General features: G+C 41.4%; 1 protein-coding gene and 1 long non-coding RNA gene across 5 annotated transcripts; both read left to right on the top strand.

Annotated features, from left to right (window-relative positions):
• Positions 1 to 712: 712 nt before the first annotated feature.
• Positions 713 to 8259, top strand: BTF3 (basic transcription factor 3). Of its 3 annotated transcripts, none has more exons than XM_017808136.1 (6): positions 713 to 773; positions 1111 to 1179; positions 4394 to 4507; positions 4706 to 4907; positions 7306 to 7362; positions 7905 to 8259. In XM_017808136.1, exons 2-6 carry the CDS (start codon positions 1111 to 1113, stop codon positions 7949 to 7951), a joined length of 489 nt encoding a protein of 162 aa, XP_017663625.1. In that variant the 5' UTR covers positions 713 to 773; the 3' UTR covers positions 7952 to 8259. The 3 variants fall into 3 exon arrangements, with proteins under 3 accessions (XP_017663625.1, XP_017663627.1, XP_017663626.1); XM_017808138.1 differs by lacking the exon at positions 713 to 773 and adding an exon at positions 803 to 822; XM_017808137.1 differs by lacking the exon at positions 713 to 773 and adding an exon at positions 885 to 1005.
• Positions 8260 to 16197: 7938 nt separating this feature from the next.
• LOC108494056 lies at positions 16198 to 22932 on the top strand. 2 transcript variants are annotated; one of them, XR_001873722.1, is made up of 3 exons: positions 16198 to 16897; positions 21445 to 21602; positions 22396 to 22932. It is a non-coding gene; the product is annotated as an uncharacterized LOC108494056 (long non-coding RNA). The 2 variants fall into 2 exon arrangements; XR_001873721.1 differs by having other exon boundaries at positions 16198 to 16974.
• Positions 22933 to 23955: the final 1023 nt, after the last annotated feature.

The following is a 23955-nucleotide window of genomic DNA, read 5'->3' as shown; positions in this document are numbered from 1 at the left end:
CAGGTGGCCAAGAAGGCCAATGGCATCCTGGTCTGTATCAGAAATAGTGTGGCCAGCAGGAAGTGATTGTTTTCCCTTATACTCGGCACTGGACAGGCCGCACCTTGAGTACTGTGTCCAGTTCTGGGCCCCTCGTTACAGAAAAGATATTGTGGTGCTGCAGGACATTCAGAGAAGTGCAGCAAAGCTGGTGAAAGGTCTGGAGCCGCTCAGGGGCAGCTGAGGGAGCTGGGGGAACTCATCCTGGAAAAGAGGCAGCTCAGGGGAGACCTTATTGCTCTCTGCAGCTACCTGAAAGGAGGCTGAAGCAAGGTGGGGGTCGGTAAGTAGCCAACAGGAGGAGAGGACATAGTCTTAAACTGCACCGGAGGAGGTGGACACTAGGAGAAACGTCTTCACAGAAAGGGTGATTAGACGTTGGAACGGGCTGCCCAGGAAGGCGGTGGAGCCACCATCCCTGGAAGTGTTTAAGAAAAGACTGGACGTGGCATTAGGTACCGTGGTTTAGTTGACACTGTGCTGTTTGGTCATAGGCTGGACTCGGTGACCCCGGCTGCCGTTCCCGCTCCAACCCCCTCCCCGATCCCGTGGTCCGGCGGCCCCGCCCCGCCGGGCGGAGGGCGCCCCCTGTCGGCCCCGGCGGCGGCGCACGCGCGGCCCGGTGCGCCGCTCCTTCCTTCCGGCCGCCATCTCGCTGCGCCCGCGTGCGAATCCCGGCCCCGCGCCCTGCCCGCCGCTCCTGCCCCGCTCCGGCGCCGCCTCCGCCCGCCGAGGTACGGCGGGGGCGGCCCGGTGGGGCGTGTGGCGCGGCCGGGACTGCGGGTCGGTGGGCAGTGGTACAGCGGCGGCGGTGGTGGTGGTTAGAGGAAAGAAAGACGGTTACGGGCTGGGCCTGAAGGGAGGCTCGGCTGGGCTGGGCTGGACTGGGCCTGGCTCGGCGGCGCTGCCCGCGATCTGAGCCCGCTCCCGGCCCTGTGACGGGGCGGAGGTGCCCGGCCCCTGAGGGTGCGTGTGGGTGTGCGGGCAGGGGCGGCTGCGGGGCCCCCTGTGCCCACTTGCCCCACCTGCGTGCCACACCCGCCTGTGCCGGCGCTCTTATTGCTTCCGCAGATGAAGGAGACCATCATGAACCAGGAGAAGCTGGCCAAGCTGCAGGCCCAAGTGCGCATCGGTGGCAAGGTAGGAGCGGCCACCTCGTCCCGCCCTGCTCTCGGGACTGCGTGTTCTGCACCCACACTGGGCCTGGCACGAGGGGTCATGGAAATGGAGTGGGAGCAGACCTGAGCATTCCCAGCTCGGCTGGACTGTCCTTAGAGATAACGGCGCTGCTGCAGGGCGCTCTGGAGTCACATGCCTAGGGACATTATGTAGTAGCTGAATCTCCAGCTATTTCACTTTGTTTTTCTTATGTTAAAGCAGACTTAACACCCGATATTAGGGCGCACGGGAATCTCATGCCGTTTAATAAAACCTAGTGCATGGTGCTGTACCTGGGTCGGGGCAAGCCCTCTATCGATACAGGCTGGGGGAAAAAAGATCGAGGGCAGCCCTACTGAGAAGTACTTGGAGGTGTTGGTGGATGAGAGGTTGGACATGACCCAGCAATGTGCACTCGCAGCTCAGAAAGCCAGTTGTATCCTGGGCTGCGTCACAAGCAGTTTGGGTAGCAGGTCAAGGGATGGGATTCTGCCCCTCTGCTCTGGTGAGACCCCACCTGGAGCTCAGCATCCATCTCTGGGGTCCCCAGAAAAGCTCCCTGTTGAAGCGAATCCAGAGGGACACTGAGTTGATCAGAGGGATGGAGCACCTCTCCTGTGGGAAAAGGCTGAGAGAATTGAGATTGTTCAGCCTAGAGAAGAGAAGGCTTCAGGGTGACTTAGTTGCAGCCTTCCAGTACCTGAAGGGAGCCTATGATAAAGATGGGGCAGGACTATTTACGAGAGCATGTAGTGACAGGACAAGGGGGAGTGGGTTTAAATTGAAAGAGGGTAAGTTTAAATTAGATATTAGAAAAAAGTACTGTGGGGGTGGTGAGACACTGGAACAGGTTTGCCCTGGGAAGTAGAGGATACCCCATCCCTGGAGGTGCTCAAGGCCAAGTTGGATGGGGCTCTGAACAACCTGGTCTAGTTGAAGGTGTCCCTGCCCACAGCAGGGAGTTGGAACAAGATGATCTTTATGGTTCAATCCAAACCATTCTATGATTTTATGATTATTGTATGGGCTGTTTTAGAAGACATGAAAGATTTTTAGTGAGTAGACCTTAGAGCAAGTGAGCTTGGGTATAGTTTTCATAACAAATTGTAGAGGGATTTGTTACAGACTTTTGTCAGAAATATTAAGGTTGCTCAAAGCTGTTTTTTTGTCTTTCAGCACAAGTTGGAAATTCTGTACTTGTCACATGCCTGTAGTTTTAGACTAACATGCTCAGAAGACATTTTCATTTTGTTAAGACATCTGAATATATGTACCTGTGTGCTTACTTATAATCTGAAAAAATAAAAGGGATGTTTAGTATAGTTGTATGGCAGTATATATTTTAATTACAATGTGAGTCTTAATTCAGGAATTTGTCAGTAATGTTTTTATACCTGTGGGAGCATACACAATATTCTAGAATACAAATTATTCAGCAGAACTCTTGCTGAGGAGTTTCCAGGAGCTTTCATTCCTGTGGGGTTTGGTTTTGTTTTTTCTTCTTTTTTTGCTGATCGCTGGAGATTTAGGCAGTCTTAAATCACGATTAGTGTACTTATTAGTTGTCTTGGTGATTTTTGCATATTCTTTGTATGAGTTACTGGTTAATTAGAGTACTCCTGTATTATGTTGCTGATTTTGTGCATGTTAACTAGAGTATGTTGACTGTAGAGGCTTTTAATGTTTGTCACATAAGAGCATGTGTTCAGATTACAGCTCTCACAGCTCTCTGGTCAATATCAAAAAAGTCTTTTAGAGACATTAAGCAAAGCCTTGAATGCTGGTGCTGTAGTTTAGTTTTAAAATTGGCCCGTGAAATATTTGGAAAGCCTGAACTAGAGTTTTTAAATTTTTTTTTTTTATAGTTCCAGATTATACCTGGGATTCTTCATGGCATTGTTGCCATGTAAATTGAGACGGGTGTGGAGGAGATACATGTTTCTACATAGTCCTTGAATGTTTTGAAATTTACTGAGGTCTTTGGTCCAGAGAGACTTAGCAAATACCTTATCTGTCTCAATTTCTGGGTAGACAAGGCACTAAAATGAAGCCATTTCTGTTATTTTTAATCATTTCCAAACCACTGTATGTGCTAACCAGACAGTAGCAGGGAATGAATATCAAGCTTTCTAGACAAAAACTTAAACTTCTGAGGTGTAGTCTTCCAAGTGTTAGTTTCATATGAATTTTTCATTAACACTCCTTGTTATTGGTAACTGAGTTATGTTAGAGTTGTTAGTGTCCAGCCAGTTTTCTGACTTTTCTGACAGTAAACTGAAAAGGTATTCCAGCTATTTGCATGGCTGGGCAGCAACACATTCTCTTAGAGCTATCATGTGGCAGATGAGCAACTGGAGTAGGAGGACTTAGATTCGTAGTTACAGGATGTAAAAGAGGAGCTTAGTTTCACTTATTCCTAGACATTTTCTGTCATATTTTACTGAACCCTTATGATTGTGCGAGGGAGTATAGAATGACATTTTGTGCTTTTTCATGGGTATAGTTAATCTTCTAATGTGGGACAGTAATTTCCCTGGAGAAATCTAGAGCTCTGGGTCTGTAGGGAACTTAACCTTTTCTTGTTTGGATTATAAATTGGGTTGGTCTGGAACATTTTTTACAAATGAATTTACAAAATATTTTAGAAAAATAGGTGTTCTTCAAATATGTAAGTCCATCAGATGGGACATGACTATCTGGAATAAAAATGGAGTATTTTGAGTTTTCTTATATTCATTTATTAATCATGTGTTTATAACTTTATGGCTTCTGACTATTACCAAAATTTGACTAATTTAAGAAAGATGATCTAAGGAAAAAGTAGTAAGCTGCAGAAATTACCTAAAGCTGTTCATTCTTTAGTTTTATGTCTGTGATAGCTTGGGTTACCAATGGTAAACTTGCAATTTCTCTTTTCTAAGATGTTGCAGAATACTATAAGATCTGTGGAATAAATATTTTCTGGTACATTGCTTCCTAAAACCTCATGCTTCTCACAGACTGTGCAAATATTGCTTTGTAGCAAGGGAAACACTGCTGCAGTGCAGCTGGAGGGCGGGGTTGCATGCACTGTAACAGAAACACAGTAGTAGAATTTTATATGTTGAGTTGATTTGTTGATGTTGTAATGTAGTTACACAGCCCTGAGGATTAGAGTTTATGAAGAACTACTTAAGTTTTTTGTTTTCTTGCAAAGGGTACTGCCCGCAGAAAGAAGAAGGTTGTTCACAGAACAGCTACAGCAGATGACAAGAAACTTCAGTTTTCATTGAAGAAACTAGGAGTCAACAATATTTCTGGAATTGAAGAGGTAATTGCTTTAAAGGAAAAAACATTCTATATATAAATAGAAAATGTATTAAAATCGATTTTCTGGTAAGTAACATAGCTCCTAAACTTGTCTGTAAAATATTGATAGGTCTTCATAGGGCTTTAAGAACTTCAATTTCATGTTGAATTGAAAGATCTTGCTAAACTGCGTCAAGTACTGGATTTTTTTTTCTTGCAGGTAAACATGTTTACCAATCAAGGAACGGTCATTCACTTCAATAACCCAAAAGTTCAAGCATCTCTGGCTGCTAACACTTTCACTATCACTGGCCATGCTGAGACAAAGCAGCTGACAGAAATGCTTCCTAGCATCCTAAACCAGCTTGGAGCTGACAGTTTGACCAGCCTGAGGAGATTGGCAGAAGCCCTACCCAAGCAATGTAAGTTGAAACTTGAATGCATTTCATGCTGGCAGCTGATGTGAGGCAGTGCACTCTTGCTGTTTGCAAGCATACTGTAAAATGCTTATAAAAAATGGAACTCCTTAGATCTTATTTATAGCTCAAATCCAATAACAAGTATAACTCTGTAGAGTCACCTGTTGGCATGTCTTGCAGCTGGTCTAGCACTGGAAAGCTGTAGCCAGACTTGATTTTGTAGTAGTTTACTTCTTGATGTAGCTACCATATTTTGATGTACCTTGTTCATTAAAGCTAGGTGGATGAATTACTTTTGAAGAGTTAGGTTTTAAAGAAAGATAAGCTTTGAGTATGTCTCTTTTGACACTTTGAATGGAAATATAAGTAGTGGGGAAAGGGACTTAAAAACATCTTGCAATTGCTTTTCTGCCTCACAGGTGTGATGAAGGTATTTCTTGCATGAGCTTTTTAATAAGTAGGAGGGAATTACACCGTATTTGTAAGGAAGTACATTGTCATTTCAGTATGCATAGAATAGTGCAGAGAACAGGACTGGCGTGAGCATCAAGCTGGATACACCAATTTCCTGTTCCATCCTTAAATTAGTAAAACAACTTGAACGTTTGTTCTTTCTAAAACTGTGTGGGAATAGTAGAGGAGGGACTTGAGTATGTGGTGTTTGGAAAAGATGCTGCCGCTAAGGATGAGAATTAGGAGTGAAAGACAGGCTTGTTGACACTGGGAACATTCCTTATGTCCTTCATGTACGGTCTTCCTACTTTCTGAAGTACCATAAGCCTGTTCCTTTTAAGGTATGAAACATCCTAAATACAAAAAAAATTGAGGAATATAATTGTGTCCGGTTTCTGGTAATTCTAACTAGATTGTTAATTTTTTTCTTCTTCTTGCCAATGAAACTGCCTCTATTTCCATTCCTAAAGTTGATGATCATTCCCTCCTGTCAACTTCCCACTGAAAAAATCCTGCTAGAAGTAACTGTCTTCAGGATGTGGGGTAAAGTGCTTCTTTCCCCATGGTCCTTGGGTGCCTTCTTCCTAATATCATCTGTGTGCGGCTTCCTTGTGATAGTAGTAGGCTTGAAAGAACTTCCCTGAAGTTCTGTCTTCTCATAACAAGGTGGTTATATTCTAAGATAAATTGTGTAGTTATAAAAAGAGGGAGGTTTGTTTGAAGTGATTGCTTTGTATGACCTAGTTCTTTTCCAGTTAGGGTGGATGGCAGAATATGCACAAAACTTTCCATTCAGTATTGTCAGCTAGATTTGGAAGCCTAACATCAGCGAGTGAAACATCTGTGATGACTGCAGGTGCTAAAGTAAACATGGAGATGAGAGACAATGCAGGCAACTTAGGAGGAAATAACATGGTTTGCTTTTAAAATGTCCTATTTGACACTAAGATACACTTGAGATTTAAGAGCTTTCTGCTGTTAAAAACGCAAATGAAGGTTAGTGGTATCCTTATCCTGAGCCCTTTCAAACTAAAGTTTATACATTCATTGGCTCTAGTTGTCTAGAAATTATTGTACAGGTCTAGTATGAACCCATCTTGTGCCTTATGCTTTTTTTGAAAACTAGGAAGATGAATCAGAACAAAACTGAGGTGATAGAGAATATGAGTCAGCTTACCCTTGGTAGTACAGCTAAGAGTAGCAGTAAAAGTAGTGGCACCTGGGATATCTGTTCTTAGTGTTATACTGCTGCAGTTCAGCAGATGCTTGTTGGTCTGCTACTGTAGATATGGTCAACTCTCTACCTCTTGTCAAATACAATGGGAATGGTTAAAGAAATTACTGAGTCAGCAGACTTGGGGACCAGAAGACTTGGTCACCTCAACCACCTAAGTGTAAAACTGTGCATCCAGTTCCCTAATTCTCTGACTTTGCCAGGGAACAGTAGTGTCTTTTAAATACCTCTAAGTCATGTGTGTCCACCTGCAACTTCCCAATTGCACCTCAGTTTTCTTTGAATGTCTAGGATCATAAGATCCTTTCTTTTCCTTTAAAATGGATCATGTAAAATACATAAATCTTGAGAAACATGCAGTAATCAATAAACCAACCTACTTCTAAGAGAAATTGGTAAAATCAGTCTGTGCATCGTACTTGAAAATTACTACCATGCGGGGCACTCAGTATAGTTAGATACAAGATGGTGACCAGTAAGCTGGTTTAGCACACATCATCTGATTTCCCCGCTGGACTCTTTGAGCGTTATCAGTAACAAAGGAGTGTGAACTTCCTAGGTTAGTTGAAGATTTTTGTTCAGCAGGGGAACTGGATAAAGCATTGTATCTTATCTCAGGGTCTTACATAATGCTTTCAAAAAACACAAAGCAAAACAGCTAATGAAGATGTTTATGGTGAGTTTGAATGACACTTGAACTTCTTGCTCTTGCAGCTGTGGATGGAAAAGCACCTCTTGCTACTGGTGAAGATGATGATGATGAAGTTCCAGGTAAGAACAAGCATACAATGGAGGAAAAGGAAGTGAATTTTGCTTAGGGATCTCAGCATAAGTAGAGCTTATAAGATCAGGCTGGGGATGGTAAAAGTATTGACTAGTCACTTGCTGCCACAGAATTTCTGCTGGCAAATTATTTCCTTGATTTCAGATACCATGAGAGACTTAGTAGCTTGAGCTAGTATTTTGGTCTTGTGTAGAAGTAATAGCTATGGCTAAGACAATTATTTAATATTCCATAAGAAGGGTGTGAAGAAAATACCTTCTCAGTATGATTTTGCCCAGTTGTGGGTATAGTGAAGTTAAATGCTTTTAAAATTGTGCTTTATAATGAGTCATCAAAAACTTCCTTGGCTGAGCAAAGAGAATGAATCATGAAGCTCTTAGAGGTTATTTGGTCTGTATTTTATAAGCTGAAATTTTTTATGTTGTAAAAACTTGATATGAAGTGGAACTTTGGACAAAAATCCAAACCCAAAATGTTTGGAAAAGGGAAAGTGGGTCAAATTTTAATTCCAAGAATCTTCTTTTTCTAGATCTTGTTGAAAACTTCGATGAAGCTTCGAAGAATGAGGCAAACTGAACTGTCACTTTCTGAATAAAACTGAAACTTGAAAAAGCTACATGGAGCTGCTGTTTTATATTGTGACTGCTTTGATTTTATTTCCTGATGAGATCTCAAGATCTGTCATATTTGGAAACTCCTTGAATCTGCAGCTCCTTAGTTAATGCTTGTACACAATATTATTTTTGTGGCCTGAACAGACATATGCTTTCAAATAAGTCAGATTGCTAACAAATTTCTGCCTAGACACATTTTTTGAGTAACTTGTAGACAAGCAAAACCCTATCTTTAATGAACTTTGGCATACAATAAAAACATTAAAAAAAGTTTCTGGTGTGGCTTTTTTTCAGAAAAGCAGAAAGAAAAATGGCCCTAAGTATTAATCTTAAAAGGTTTTGCTTTTCTGCAGGGCATCTTCCTTTTGCTGTGTTAAAAAGCTGGCCTCTGAAAAAAAAAAAGCATTCTGAAGCACTTTGTATTTAATCAATGAATTCCCAGTGTGTGCAGGTCAGAGCTACATATGCTGTAAGTCACTTTGTAGTGTACTGAATTTGAGAAATAAATTTGTATTCTAGCCACAGTTATTGGTGGCTTAATATAGAACATGCAAGTTGAGAAAGAAATTTTGGCCATGAAGAACAGCAGCAAGCAATTGGCATCTCGGTGAACTTTGAGTGTTAAATTTTTATCTTTATTGAGTGTTTAATAGATATTTGCAGGGCATAACTGTTGAATGCGTTAAACAATACTTTCCTATTATTTTAATTTTACTTATCTGAAAATATCAGTTTTGTGGGGGAATGAAGTATAGGAAGGGGGAAAAGCCTTAATAAAATTAATAATGGCTCTTAATTAAGTCTGTATTTATCAGCTCCAGATCTATTAACTAATAATTCTGTTTGAATGTTTCAGTAATATGTTATTGCTCTTGTGTGTTACAGAGAAAAAAATAACTTGGTTTTAGGGCACAGGAAAGACTTTTCAAATTCCATTCTGACTTTTGTATAGCTGGAGCTTCCAGGGATGAGGCCTAAACTTCATGTTTGTGAGTCATTGATGTTAATGATAGATCAGATCACTTGCATAACAGAAGGTAAGCTAGAATAGAAGAGCACTCAGCTACTGGCCTTCTAAGCTTATTTCTAGAGCAAGTACTTTTGGAAGTGGAAATTCACCCTGACTTGTCCAGGATAAAATCCAAGTAGGACTTTGCTATAGCCATAACAAAAGTCTACTTGTGCCTGGGAAGAGGTGGGTCTGTGTCTAACTTGCCAAGCACGTTTATCATGGTGTAAGTCATTACTGTTGGGAAACTGGAGGAGCTTATTCAAGCTCCATAAAACTCTTGTGGTTTGAGGTCAGACACAGTCTGATGTGAGCATGACGTGGCTGAAGTCAAGTGCAAGAACTTAGAGTAACAATATGAGTACACTTGTCTCAGTTTGCAAGTACTTTATCAGTGAATTATACTTTTAGCATTGAATTAGTTAAAATTCAATTTGAATTGTGGAAGTATGGTAGAAAAATAGACTTTGTGAATCTGTGTTTTGAAATGAGGATGGTGAATGTAATAAAGGTAACCAAATTCTACAGAGTAGTTTACCAGACTTCCTGTGACCTGTCGAATCAATAAATGACATGCTGGGTTTTTCTTAGAAGTCAATAAATGTGTTACCTGTTTTGTGATTCAGATATGTAAGTCCTCATAAGTACTTTAAGCCACTGTAGCTGCTGTTAATGAAATACCTCATACTGGATTCCTATGAAGTGACTTAAGTGTCTTGCTTAGGTGTTCCAGACAGTGTTAGCTTTTTCCCCACTAACAGACATACTTGATGCTTAAAAAATAAGATTGTTACTAAAGCAGTGTCTTTGAAATGCAAAGTAAGGCTAATCTAGTGATAAACAGCCATGTGACATGTCTGGAAGTCTGTGTGCAAGGTATGCTCCCAGCACACTCCCAGTCCGGAAATACTGGCCTATCTGCATCCCCAGGCTCTTGACTGAGGACGAAGATGCGAGCAATATGTGTTCTTGATTATTGCAGATTCTAACTGGAATCTGGAAGTGTATAATAGTCTTCATGACTAACTTAAATGCTCAGTCCTGGCCTCAATGCTGTGATGATTTCCTCTTGCTAAGGAGAATTTGGTTACGGTCTTCCTAGTCTGTCATTAACTGCTAGAAATTGAGAATAGTTGTCATGATGTTTCTCATCAGGTTGAACTTCTATGTAACTATAATATAATTATGTCATTATGGATTCACATCTGTAGTTTTACTCAAGGAAAATGGCTTTGTATTTCCATTCCAAATATTTTGGACTATGGAGAAATGAAAACAGATGCCTGTGTTTCTATTGAAATAAAGGGTTTTTTGAGTTGCCTGTGTTTCTATTGAAACAAAGGTTTTTTTGAGTTTTTTATTTTTTAAAAGCTAAGAGAATGTTCACGTTCTGTCACATTAAGCTCTGAAATAGCTTGATTCAATGCAGTAGTGGCTGCTAGTGAGATTTTTTTTCATAATGTTTGCAACAGGTTTTTGGAATATTTTCAAAATTGTTAATCGTGCTTCAAGGGCTTTGCACTGATTTAAAATTAGTATATTCTGATATTAAAAAACAACCCTCTTGGAAGGTGGTGAAACTATGTATTTTATTAAGCTAGTGTGGTGCATATATAAAAATAAAAAGCTTCCTACTGTTGTTTTAAAATAATGTTGTTTTTAAAGCTCTAGAACGCACTTTGTGTTATTACAGGTTAGTTTGTTGCTTTTATTATTAAAGCCTTGTGAGTCTGTGGTTGTGTCTCTTAGGAAATCTAACCAGTGAGAATTTCACATAATTAGTAGTGCACGTTTAACATATGTGACAAAGGAAGAACACTTGGTTTAAAATATTCACAGCTCAGTACCACAAATGCCAAATCAGTACTTTTTTATCTTATTATATTGATTTGCTGGGGATGTGAGGGAAGTTCAATGTAGTTGCCACCTTTGAAATTTTGTGCTGATGCTGTTTTGTGGGTGACACATCATATACATGCTTTACTTTTCCTCAGGTGTTTTGCTGTATCTGCTAAAAACCTAAATGTCATGTTATGGTACGGATAAAGTAATAAGATATTCTGTTCTTGATACAAAGAGAGTAGGTTGTATTTGTTATCAGAGGCAGTGGAGGAATGTAAGGAGAAATACAATGCAATCAGAACAATGGCTAGGGAAAAAGCTTCTGTGGTGGAAGTGGAGTGGGAGAAGTTAATATTTTTCAAGGAAGGCAGAGGAAGTGATGAGAAGCCAGAACATGGAAGCTGTTTGATCATCCTGTTTGTGAGAATGGATTCAAACAAGTTAGGAAACTAGACAGTTAATATTTAGCACAGATAGGAAAGCCTATAGGGACGTCCATGTTGATGATGGCTAAATTACAGCCTTCAGTGACTGGCGAGATGGTGGTATATGTAAAGAGGAGGGATTTCTAAGCCAGATATTATAAAATATTAACAAATACTAACATGTCTTGCCCTTACCTAATACATGCTACGTGGCTTCTGATTTTTCTAAGCTATTCTTTATTCCTTTTCAGATCTATCATTTTAGCTGCATCCAGAAATTTGTGAGAACTGCTGAAAACATTTTCTACTGGATATGATAATTGAAAGATCCTGACTAATAACAGAGATTGAACTCTGTTTTACAGAAAAGGAGCTGACAGTGCAGCTGAGCCAAGTTTACTTAGCTGAGGTGAACAGTATATAGCACGAGACAGTAAGATGATTAGTTTGACTGTGAGTTGAACTCAGTAACTTTAAAAATGGATAAAAAGCGGATGCACATTAAAGCTCTGAGAATCAGATGTATAACTTTCTGTGTATTCTAATTGACTTTAAGCTATGGTTCCGTGGTAACATATGATACATGCAGTCTCATAATGAAAGTTTTAATTGTTCTGTTAATATTCTGCCTTCATGCATGGATTATCGTTAGAATAAAATGTTATTGAATAGAAGGAAGGCAGCTTATGTGATACTGTTACTGTACCATCTTGCTGTATTTTTTTTTTTTTTTGCAAGAAGGAGATATAACAAATATAACTTACTGCCTTTACATTGCACCAAAAATATCCTGGCAATGAAAAAGACATTCTAACAATGTTTGTGTAGTGCAGGGATTAGTACTTTTACAGGCAAGTTACAGCCCAACATTTTGAATTGCTAATGAATCTGGACAAATCAGAACAATTGTTGAACAATTAGTGTTGTAATGCTGTAAGCACTAATCATTTTTATAGCGAATGTCTATAATTTCTTACGTGGACAGAAGGCAGAATTCTAGGACATCTTACTGCTATTCAGTTACTGGATTGGTTGAAGGTCAGTTTGATCTAGATGCAATGTGCTTTTGCTACTCAATAACCAACATTTGCAACGTGTTTCACACAGTCAGGGATTTGATGTGCACTGCAGGATGCTGGCAGATAACTGTGGAAGTATCTGCTGCACTTGAAATCCTTATTCTGCATCTATTGTTTGTTTCTGAGTACTGAAAAAATATAGTTGTGGGTTGTATCCTACTCCAAATTTTTAGGACATACCTAAAGTTGAGTTAAAAGTGCTTACATTCTCTATGTAAGCTGCACCTGAGTTAATAATGTCTTTCGGGCTTATGCTGGAATCTCAAAAATTTCAGCCATGTACAGCTGATCAGTATCTTGCTTTGCAGGCAACATATAACTTGTGGCAAGTGTTTGCACCTGCATGTTGTTGTTGAGTTTAAGATGATGCAATAAGATTAAGCAAGGTTTGGAGTTGTTGGAAGTATGTACTGAAACAGGAGGAGCTCTGGGTTTAGGCTGCAACTTTAGGAACTGTGGCTAATCCTGCTATTCTTTCCTGTTATTTCCAGCAACATGCATTAGGCAATTACACAGGTAACTGAGTATGACTTCACAGTCAGATCTCCATTTTGTGGGCTTCTGTTTTGTGATGAAGTCCTAATAACTGTATAAGCCAGACTCCTGCCATCTTTAAGGGCCTAACTGAGATGCAGGAGGGCTTCCCAGGTGGCCAAGAAGGCCAATGGCATCCTGGCCTGGATCAGGAACACTGTGGCCAGCAGGACCAGGGAAGTGATTCTTCCCCTGGACTCAGCACTGGTGAGGCCACACCTCAAGTACTGTGTCCAATTTTGGGCCCCTCAGTTCAGGAAGGATATTGAGGTGCTGGAGCAGGTCCAGAGAAGAGCAACAAGGCTGGTGAAGGGACTGGAGCACAAGTCCTATGAGGAGAGCTGAGGGAAATGGGGTTGTTTATCCTGGAGGAGGCTCAGGGGAGACCTCATCACTCTCTACAACTACCTGAAAGGAGGTTGTATCCAGGTGGAGGTTGGTCTCTTCTCCCAGGCAGCTCTCAGTAAGACAAGAAGGCATGGTCTTAAGCTGTGCCAGGGGAGGTTTAGGTTAGATATTAGAAGAAATTCTTTACAGAGAGGGTAATAAGGCATTGGAATGGGCTGCCCAGGAAGTGGTGGATTCTCCGTCCCTGGAGGTTTCTAAGATGAGACTGGATGTGGCACTTAGTGCCATGGTCTAGTAACCACGGCAGTGTTGGATCAAGGGTTGGACTTGATGATCTCAGAAGTCCTTTCCAACCCAGCTGATTCTATGATTCTTGCACTCTTAACTTGTGACTGTGCAGGACAAAAATAATATTAAGATCATTTTGGGGGCCAGAATATATGCTAGATGTGTGACGTTGGTGTTTGACATGACATCTGTGGTATTACACACACAATGTGACTGGGAGTCACAGTAGAATAGTGTTAAAATGCATGTGGTGATGAAGATCTTCCTTGTCTCTTCAGTATTGTTGAATGTGGAGGACTAGCGGGAAGAAGTGGTAATGCCTCATTAGAGCCATGTAGGTGAGTAACATAGCAGTCAGCAGACTTGAGTGGGTAGGAATGATTTTTACAATACTTACTATGATCAACTACGTCTTTAGGACTTCTGCATTTGTGCTGGTTTCTAACATTATTTGGCTTCACCTATACAGGTCAGTTAACTCATTTGGTTGTGTTATAGTTGGGGAAGGAAATTCATCTGCCTCCCTAGGCAGGAGTCTTACCTAAACATACAGTGAGAGACAGCTACTGCCTCAAAGCTCCTGATCCTATAATGTGAACATGAGAGTTTGTAGGATTCAAACGTAAACTAAAAATGAGATACTGTGAAAAAATCAAACAGTTTTGTTAGCACAGGGGTAGACTTATTGATTTGAGGCATCCATTACAAGCTTTTGTTCCTGGGACAGTTGGTATCCAAAGAACCAGGAAGGAGTTAATTTCATAATTCATTTATTTTCCTTCTGGCTGCTTTGCACCAGTTAAGTGTTAGGAATCAGGAGATGGTACAGTTCTTTCTGGTTTAGGGAGGTTCCTAAACAGTGTGAAACCAGCATAGCCAGCTCATACAGCTGGGGTTTGCCTTTACCGTATGTTGGGGACAGCATTTGGATAAACAATCCCCATGTACATCTGCAGCATTTCATGCTCCAGTAATTACTACCCGGGGGTGATGATCTTTTAAGATTTGTGTGTATGTGTGCGTGTGTGTGGTTTTTACTGTGTAGAAGCTAGAATAGCCTACAGGTCTCAGAATTCACTGACTCATCATCTTCCACCAGCATACAAAATTCAGACTTGCGTAGATGTGACCTTGTACACGTATACACTGGTGTCGAGGCTGACCTCTGTCAGGAACTGTAGTCTAGATGGATAGTAATTCTGCTTTAGTGTGTCATTCAGCCCTTGCGTTTGCAGAACAGACCCTTTACTCCCATTATATTTGTTCCTCATATTTTAGCATTGTCCTATTTTAATAATTTGTACCTTGAAAATCAGGTGATTATTTCAAAACATGGAGTTGTTTTTACTTTCCATTTTTCAATTATGTCCCACATTGATAGCACTCTGGTTTCATCAGGAAATACAGTATATTTGACCAACTATGTCAGCAGGCTGTAACTGAAATTTCAAGGGGGATGCAAGAGTTCAAGGATGCACCAGTATATTTTTCATATAGGCTGTGGACCTTCTTGAAACCTTTGCATTTTATGTGAACAGAAAACCATAACACTTCTAAACAAAAGCATTTTTGGAGACAATGGCAGTGTTGTTACACTTGTGATCTTACCCTGTATTTGGGATAGACATGATACCACAGGTGCAGAGTAGATAAGCAAGCTGGTTTTGCGATGCATTTTCAGAAACAACTGTGTGTTGAGTCGTATAGGTTGTAACATTTAAGACATTCTAGATGTAACCTAATGGCTACAAAGGCAGGGTCCTGGGATTTATAGGGTTTAGGTAGAACTTGCCCATATTTCCATGGTTCTAGAAGCCTGAGTAAGTTCTGGCACATCAGGTTTCCCTGCAGATTGCATGTCATTCAGTGTCCTCTAGCTGACAACAACACACAAAGGTTGAGTCCAGTCTATGATAGGTCCTCCTAAAATGCTTGCAAGTGATATATACTAGAATTTGTGTGAAAATGATCCTGTCCTGTAAGCTCTAATTTCTATTTATGAAATAGAAATGCTGATGTACTAGAAAATTTTGTAGGCTGTGAAAAGCATGTGATGGTGCTGTATTTGCTATGCTTTGATTTCAGTGCTAAAAAAAGAGCATGTACAGTTGATTTGCATAATGAATCAAAACAATATCTCCCACAATGCAGGTCAGGATTTTTTTTCAGAGGATTATTCGGGGATTACTTAGGTTTATTCTTGCACTAAAAGGATGAGCTATACAGTGCAGTCCCACAGCTGTAAGCCACCTTGTTGCTGTGTCCAGTTCCCTTTCTGATGGGCTCTGCAACTTTCCCTGCTGATTTCTGCGTACATGGTTGGCCTCATGACTGCTCATCTGCTGAAGACTGACTGATGTGCTTTACAGTCCTATATGCCTGGAGAGTTGCTAGCTTAATTTGGTGACAAATAACCCTCAACAGAAAGATCTATTCAGACGTCATTCCTAGGACTAACCCCTAACAATATCTTTGATCTTGAAAGTTCCAAGTGACTGGATTCCTAATTCACCCAGATATACATTCATTGCCAGATGGAGCAGTGTACTTCCTGAAAGCATTATGTGCTGCACAGCAGGAGGTGCATGCAAGCGGAACTGCTATAACAATACTAATGATGATCATTCTAGTGATGGGCAGTGTCTGCACTCCAGTGATTTATACTGTTGTTGTAGAGGAAAAAAGTCTAGCCCACAGTATTCAGGAAAAACTCTGCTGGAATGTCCCTAACAATCAGCTTACTAGTGAAAAATGCAGAACATATTTGAGTCTATCATCCCAGTTAATACAGTCTTTTTTTTTTTTCTATCCCATATTCTTTCCAGTTTCTTGAGAATATGGAGTTGCATCTGGTTGATGCTAGGGGTGGGCTAGAGCTGTGAATATGAACTGCTTAGGCAAAACAAGTTACCTTGAATTCAGATAAACTTCCATGTTTGCTCTGTTTCTGACATTTTTTGTTCCAACTAGTGTTATAAAACAGTTGTGTAAAATAAGTACTAGTTCTGGCTTTAGTTACAGCTGTCTTTTCAGGCTGAGAGCTAAGCAGCATCATCAGGGTTTAGAGAAGCAAGCTTCAAGATTGCTTAAAGATAGATTGTAGGACCAAGACACAGTGAAGTTGCTTTGGAAATGCAAAGCTGGTGCATGCCATAAGTAGAAGTTTGTCTCATATTGTTTCTCAGCTGAGTAAGTGGCTGATTTTCATCTTGGAGTTGTGTAACATTATTTCTTTCTGCAGGAATACCATTGGGATACCAACTGCTGAATTTTCTTGGGAAAAAAAGAATGCCATGGGGCACTTCCATCATGGTAATGGGACAGAGTTTACCTCTGATACCAGAGTGGGGAGCTGTGGTCACCTTGCCTGGATCATGCAAAAGGTGAAGAGCAGAGGCCCCATCTTCCATCACTTGGCTCCCTACTGTGGGCACCTGCTCCCTGTGTGGCATAAGGAGGGGTAAGATACTGATTTTTTTTTTTTTTTTTTTTTTTTTTTTAATACCAAGGAAAAACCCACAGGAGGGCTGAAGGGAGATTAGGCTCTACCCTGGGAAGGTCTGGCAGGAGGTTGCTGCTTTCTGTAACTGTCTCAGAAATACAAGTGGGGAATTCAAAGTACAAGACAGATGAACAAAGAAGGCAACAGAGTGGAACTAGTAACAGCCTCAGGGAAAACCAGAGCAGACAGGGAAGAGTGTTACAAAGTGCTCATCAAATTTACATGCAAATAGTAATGCTAACATTGTACATGATTAACCAGAATCCCCTGCAAAGTCAAACAGGAATGAATAAGACAAAGACTTTGTGCAGCTCTGAAGCATTTGGCTGTTACTGCTACATGAAACTGCTGGCAATCTGCTTTGTGAGCAAAGTTCATGGCATCTGTGATTACATGCTGCACATTGAATTTGGCAAAAATAATGTAGTTAATCAGGAAAAGCAACTTGTTTACTAACACTCTGAAAGACAGTATACTGTCATTCAAGTTCAAATGTAAAAGATTAACATTACTGTAAGAAATTAGATTGGCAAGAGCTTTTGGTAAAATGTTTGGAGAGAATCAGTTGGAATTAAGATGTTGACTGCAGAATTTTCAAACTCCTGGTCTTGTGGCAAGGAAACACTGGCTGCCTTTGGACACATGGGTGTGGTTCAAAAGGTAAGTCCTAATATCTCCTCACTGCCATCAAAGGCTACAGAAATCCTTCACTAAAGCAAAATCAGCAGACTGACATTTCAAAACACCAGTGCTGAATCAGGGGCTTTACAAATTTTACCACTGTAAACAAAGAAAAGTGAATACTGAGAAGTATTTACACCAAGAGAAACAAACAATCAGTGTTGTGCATCAGAGGAACACAAAGTATGTGGAGTGAAGCATGCTGTTAGTATTGCATAATCAACAGCTGTCTCTGCTCTTTTGACAGGGATTTTTTCCCTGTGAGTAAAGCTGCTTCTTCGCATAGATTTTTTTTTCCCCCTTCCCAGTTGCTAACTTTTGACTAAGTTTTCCTCAAGGTGTCTGAATCATATCTTATGAAATAGTGCTGGCTGATCCCTGCAGGGCCCTCACAAGAGATACAGAAATCTTCAATTCCATGTTAGCAGCATAATGTTAAACTATACAAAATGGAGGAAACACCTTCTGAAAGATTACCATTTTCACCTTTGTACTCACTCTTGTGGCAGGTGTGGTGATGACTATCTGACAATTGCTTGAATTTCTACAACAAAAAGATGGAAGAAATTTTACATTTTGCTTTCTTAATCTAGAATTCCTCTATTCCAATGTCTTTGCATATAATTAAAAAATGTATTTTCTAGGGTATGTTTTCAGGCAATAGTTAAGAAGTTTTATTTCTTATATATTAACTCATTGCTGACTGAAATTCAAGACAAAATACAAAGCAGATATTGAAGGTTTATTTAGAACAAGTACTTTCCTGTAACAAAATTCAGAAAAAGGAAATTTTGTTCCTTATGCATACTTACGTAGCTTGTCTATATATGAGATGTCTTTAAGAAGAAATGGTTCAGGTTATGGTATTTCAAGAAAAGACAATTTGCATTTTATTTGCATTGCTTTTCAACAAACATGGCAGTTCAGCATTTGTTTTTAGAATGATTAAATCTCAGTATTTTTAATATGCAACTTTATGGTAATTGCCACTTCATGTTATTTTATTTTAAAATTACTTACAAGAAGATGTATTTTTCTGGATTTTGATTATGAAACATTTTCCCTGTTGCTTCTAAGGCATGCCAGATTTGCTGTTTCTTTCATCTGATTTAATCATACAATAAAAGTGGTGTAAATGCTACATAAGAATACAGGTGTCAAAGCCTAGGAGACACGTAATACTCAATGCAGCAAGGATTTCACCAACACCTGCAAGGCCAGTTACATTTTCTAGCTTCATCTCCCTTAAGGTTTATTCCATTTCAGATTTCATCTTCGTGAAAGAAATGGATCTCTGGACTGGCTCTCACACAACCTTTCAGAGGTTAATTCTGACCTGATGTAAACTTTCTATGCACCACAGATATATCAGTACAGTCAGAAAGAAATTTAGCCAGAAATTCAGGTTTAATCCATGTAGGTTTGGGGGTTTTTTCCCACATTTTCCCATATTATATATTCAATCACTCTGTTATTTCAAAGTTAACATTTTTAATTAATTATTTTTCTGGCTCTGACTCAGAGAACCTGGCTGGATTGTTCTCCAGCCTTCCAGTATCTTTGGTCAGGATCACAGTGCATGTACTTTAAATGGTATTAATTTCTTTTGGGTATGGAATGCTTTTCAAATACAAAAACAAGCAAGGCAGAGACACTATAATAGGAATATAGTAACTTACTTGGGTTCAGTTATCTATTGTGAACTCTAAGTGAGAGCAAACTGGAGATTGGGCTCACCACCCATGGACTGGGGAAGAACGCAGGGATTCGGGGTGTATGGTTGTCAATAGATTCCAGACCTCTAGTGGACACAATGGAGATATGCTCATGGAAACGTGAATACTGCATAGGGAAACCCTATGTACTGTTGGGCAAAAGCTGCTGAAAAGCCTCTTTCAAAGGCTTATTTGTGCAAAACTGAACAAATATCATGTCCCATCATTCACTGTAGCTTTAAGTGCAGGGGTTCCAGAAAATCTGTTAACATTACCTGATTTTTTCAATTAATTTCAAAATCCTAATTGCTGTTTTAACTAAACAACTACAGTGAGACATTCCTGAAACTGGAGGACAAGAAGCTGGAGGATGGCCTTGCAGAAAGAGATCTGAGGTTTTGGGCTGGGGGCAAGTTGAATATGAGTCAGCAGTGCCCTGGCAGCCAGGAGGGCCAACTGTGTTGTGGGGGGGAGCATCAGGCAGCCGGTTGAGGGAGGGAATTGTCCCGCTCTGCTCTGCACTGGGGTGGCCTCACCGTAAATATCGTGTGCAGTTTTGGGCAGCACAAAATAAGAAAGATATTGAGCTCTTAGAGAGTGTCCAAAGGAGGGCAACAAAGATGGTGAAGGGCCTTGAGGGGAAGCTGTATGAGGAGCGGCTGAGGGCACTTGGTCTGTTCAGCCTGGAGGAGACTGAGGTGACCTTATGGCAGCCTACAGCTTCCTCATGACGGGAAGCAGAGGGGCAGGCACTGGTCTCTCTGGTCACCAGTCATAGGACATAAGGACATGGAATGAAAGTGCATCAGTGAAAGTTTAGACTGGACATTTGGGAAAGGCTCTTTGCTGAGAGGGTGGTTGATCACTGGAACAGGCTCCCCAGGAAAGTAGTCTCCAAGCCTGTCAAGTTCAGGGAGCATCTGGATGATGCTTAGTCATATGGTTTAATTTGAAGTAGTCATAGAATATCTCAAGTTGGAAGGGACCCATAAGGATCATCCTACAAGGAGCAGCGAGTGTGACTCAGTGATCCTTATGGGTCCCTTAATCATATTGTATGATCCAAAGGACTACACTGTGGGTGAAGAAGGCTGAAATGCAGTAGACTGTGGCTTCTCTTCCTCTACAGCTGATGCCTCCTTTCAGTCACTGCATGAAAGATATTTAGGAGCTAAGAATTTCTGTACTTGCAATTAGGCTTTCTTATACCAAGGAAATTTCTACCTAGGATGCCAGTGGTGTTGTCACTTTGCTTCCTTGGCCTCCAGCTAATACTGAAGTGTTGCATGTTGGGCACAGCGACACTCAGTGGAGGTGTGACTTTGTTTAGGCCATGATAGCTTACTGTCAGTCTCCACTCTCCACTGGACTTACGCACTGGTCATATAAGACTGACTATTAAAGGGTGAGCGAGCCTTGCTGACCACCCCCTGGCTCTCCAGTACACAAATTGTTTCATGGATGGGGGTCACAGAGCCCTGGTTGGTGCAGTATTGCTGATGGGGCACTGATATGGTAGTGATTGGTACCTGTTGTTCTTCTACCCTCAGCAGTCCCACAGCAAAAGGGTCCTCTGAGAGACCAGGCAAGGTATTCAGCTGTCTAATTTTCTCTGTCTCCACAGCAGCTATCTCAAAAGCCCAAGAATGCCCTTTTGGGTCCTTAAGTACCCTCTCCTGAAGTAATCTTTGCCAAAGATGCATGGGGCCTCTGGGCCAGTCACAATGGGGTGTTCTTGCCATTCACTCCCAGTCAAGCTCACTTGAGCTTCCAGTACAGTCAGCTGTTGGGATCCCCCTGTCACCCCAGAAATAAAGATAGGTTCTGCCCCTGCATTCTTGATGGCATCAAGCATCTTGATGGCATTGTGTGCCAGTGTCAACTAAAGCCTTATACCCTTGTGGGTTTGATGTGCCAGGCCACTGGAGCCCCACGGTCCAATAGATCCAACTGTCCCTTTCCAGTACCTGGCTGGAGGCATGGCCTCTCTAGTTCTGGTTTATAGTACTTGTTGCTCACTTCTTGTAAATAGGAACTGGATGTTCTTTCAAGAGGACCGGAAATAACATCAGCCCTTCTATTCCGTCAGGGGACTTGCCCACTGGAAACTGGAGCAACATTTATCCTTGAAGAATTTCCTGCGGTAGTTGTTCTTCCTCTCAATTCATGTACCCATCTGCTAGGACAGAGGTGAGTTTTCTATCCCCCTTCCTCATGTCCTCTCCTTGGTCATGCAGATAAAAACACAGGTTACCTCGTGGTGTGTACCCACTCTCTCAAACAGGGGGGGTGCTTGCTCCCAGTAGCAGAAACTCTGGTCCATACCGGTGGGGCATGGGACATTTCCTCTAATTTGTGCAAGTCTTTCAAATCTGTCCAGTCTTGGACAGTCTTTCCACAGCCAAGGTACAGATTGGTAGGGAGGAAAAAAAGACGATCTTCATATTGCTGGAGTCAGGTAGTCACTGGAGCACTGTTTTTCTCCTTCTTTCACTGATATTGTGAAAGACGGAAATGTTAATGGTTAATGACTCAAAACAATCAGCCATTTGTGGAGGTGGCAGGGTGTTTTGCTGGGCCTGGGTTTACAGCTCCCTGCCGAAGGGGAGAGGAGAGTTTGGGTGTGAAACCTCTGATGCAGAGGGCATGAGCAGCAGAGGATAATGATGACAAATCAACCTTTGTTTAGCAAGAAACAGCGTTTTAAGTCAGATAAGGGAAGAGGCTGATCCTTCAAGGTGGGATGGTGCTTTTCATCATGCCAGTGTCCTCCCTTCTACAATTGGCTCAGCTGTAAAACTCTCCCCTGGGGAGATATTGGGGCATTCATGTATGGGCCTGAAGGTATTCATCCCTTCTGATGGGGCATAATTGGCTCAAATACACTGACATGAGAGGCAGCTGTCATGTCTTAGAAGATGTCATAAACCATCAAAGACCCCTAAAGCACCCCCAGACTCATTTCTGGATCTTTCCACCACAGGACCGCACATGATCTACACTGCTGAATCAGAGTGTAAAGCTCCACCCCCGGGGAAGTTACCAGGGCATTCCCAAGTAAACCTAAAGGTATATTAACCCGCTGAACTCCGTGTTTTGTGGGCTTTCTGCCATCCATGATGGATCAAGACTGCAACCATCACTTTGACCAACGGACATTGAAATACCAACAATCAAGTCTTGTCACTGGATCCACGGGTGGTGATATCTTTCTACTCTTATCCTTCCTTTCTTTTCCTTATATTTTCTTAAGTGATATTTTTATGCTTTTATATTATTATATTACTTTAGATAATAATAACTAAAAGGGCTACATACCTGCTCTTCATTGCAACCAGACTGTTCTTAAATAAACCCTACATACATATATATAAACCTACATATTTATAAACACTGGTCATTCAGTGTCTTTTCACTCTAATCTGCCCAAAGGGATCTATTAACTTGAATTATCCTTGTCCTCAGGCGTGGGTTGTAACAGACATGAATGCAAATAAATTGTTGTATGACAATGGTGTGGTCCATACAAGCTTCCACCACATGGATTGTGTACACCTCTGCTCATTATTTGAATCTCTGTAGCTTACCACCAGCACAGCTGATTCTCTCAGGACTGGATACCTTGTACTGGATACCTTTCTTCATAGTCTTCCACCTGCTTGGGTGCACTATTAGACCATCCTTGAGAAAATAACCTTCCCTCCTGCTTGACAGGAGTTGCCTCCAGAGGCTGAGAGATTCCTCTTCCCAATCCTCTTTTAATTCCCACATCCCAGGACAGGGATCCCAGTTTCCTGGCTTCACTACCATCTAGTGTCATATCGTGGGCTGCAATATCCCAGCATTGGAGCAGCCTGGTCACCAGGGGCTCACCCAACTGGTGACTGGAATATTTTTGCATACCTTACAGCTCACCCAGGGATAGGGATTGGACAGAAATCTCTAGCCCTGGCTCTTCCTCCTGTCATGAGGGCCCTGCTTCCTCTTCATCCCTCACTTTGTGAACTGATTTGGTCTTGGATTTCTTCTGTATAGGTGGGACTGCTACTGGCACTAGTTATTCCAGTGGTTCAGCTGCAGTTTGAGTGGCAACAGTGCCTATTGTTCTGCTTTTCCTCCTCCTCCCCCTGAGGATGCCATCTAATGACCATCAGTGTCTGATAAATAGTAGCCAGGGCCCAGCACACTGCATAACTTTGTGCCTCTTTCAAGCTGCCACAACATTTTTCCTTCACATATTCTACCACTTTATCAGGGTCCTGTAATTGCTCGGGGTGAACTTCCAAACCGTTAGAGCAGAGTAATCCTTCAAAAGTTGGCCATTTTATCCCCATGTCACTCATGACTCATTGCAGATCTCTGAGTGACCTTCCTAGAAATCTCTACCTCGATTCTAAACATGATGTGGACTGCACTGAGGAGACCTGGCAGACTTAGCAACAAAACCATGCTTTCCTCAATATCCAGAGGCAATTCACAATTCTTAAAAGCTGTTGTAACAGGCTTGAAGTAGAAAAAGGGGGTGAAAAGCTGGGGAAAATCA

This window comes from Lepidothrix coronata, unplaced genomic scaffold, assembly GCF_001604755.1.
Source record: "Lepidothrix coronata isolate B3197 unplaced genomic scaffold, Lepidothrix_coronata-1.0 Scaffold22, whole genome shotgun sequence".
NCBI lineage: Eukaryota > Metazoa > Chordata > Aves > Passeriformes > Pipridae > Lepidothrix > Lepidothrix coronata.
The sequence above is the reverse complement of the archived record's forward strand: the minus strand, read 5'-3'. Positions and strand labels throughout refer to the sequence as shown.

Excerpts from the sequence above, each read along its gene's own strand:
- BTF3 (XM_017808136.1), top strand. The coding sequence starts at position 1,111 with ATGAAGGAGACCATCATGAACCAGGAGAAGCTGGCCAAGCTGCAGGCC. Across the intron at positions 1,180-4,393 it reads AAGTGCGCATCGGTGGCAAG|GGTACTGCCCGCAGAAAGAA; the intron begins GTAGGAGCGGCC and ends TTTCTTGCAAAG. Across the intron at positions 4,508-4,705 it reads ATATTTCTGGAATTGAAGAG|GTAAACATGTTTACCAATCA; the intron begins GTAATTGCTTTA and ends TTTTTCTTGCAG.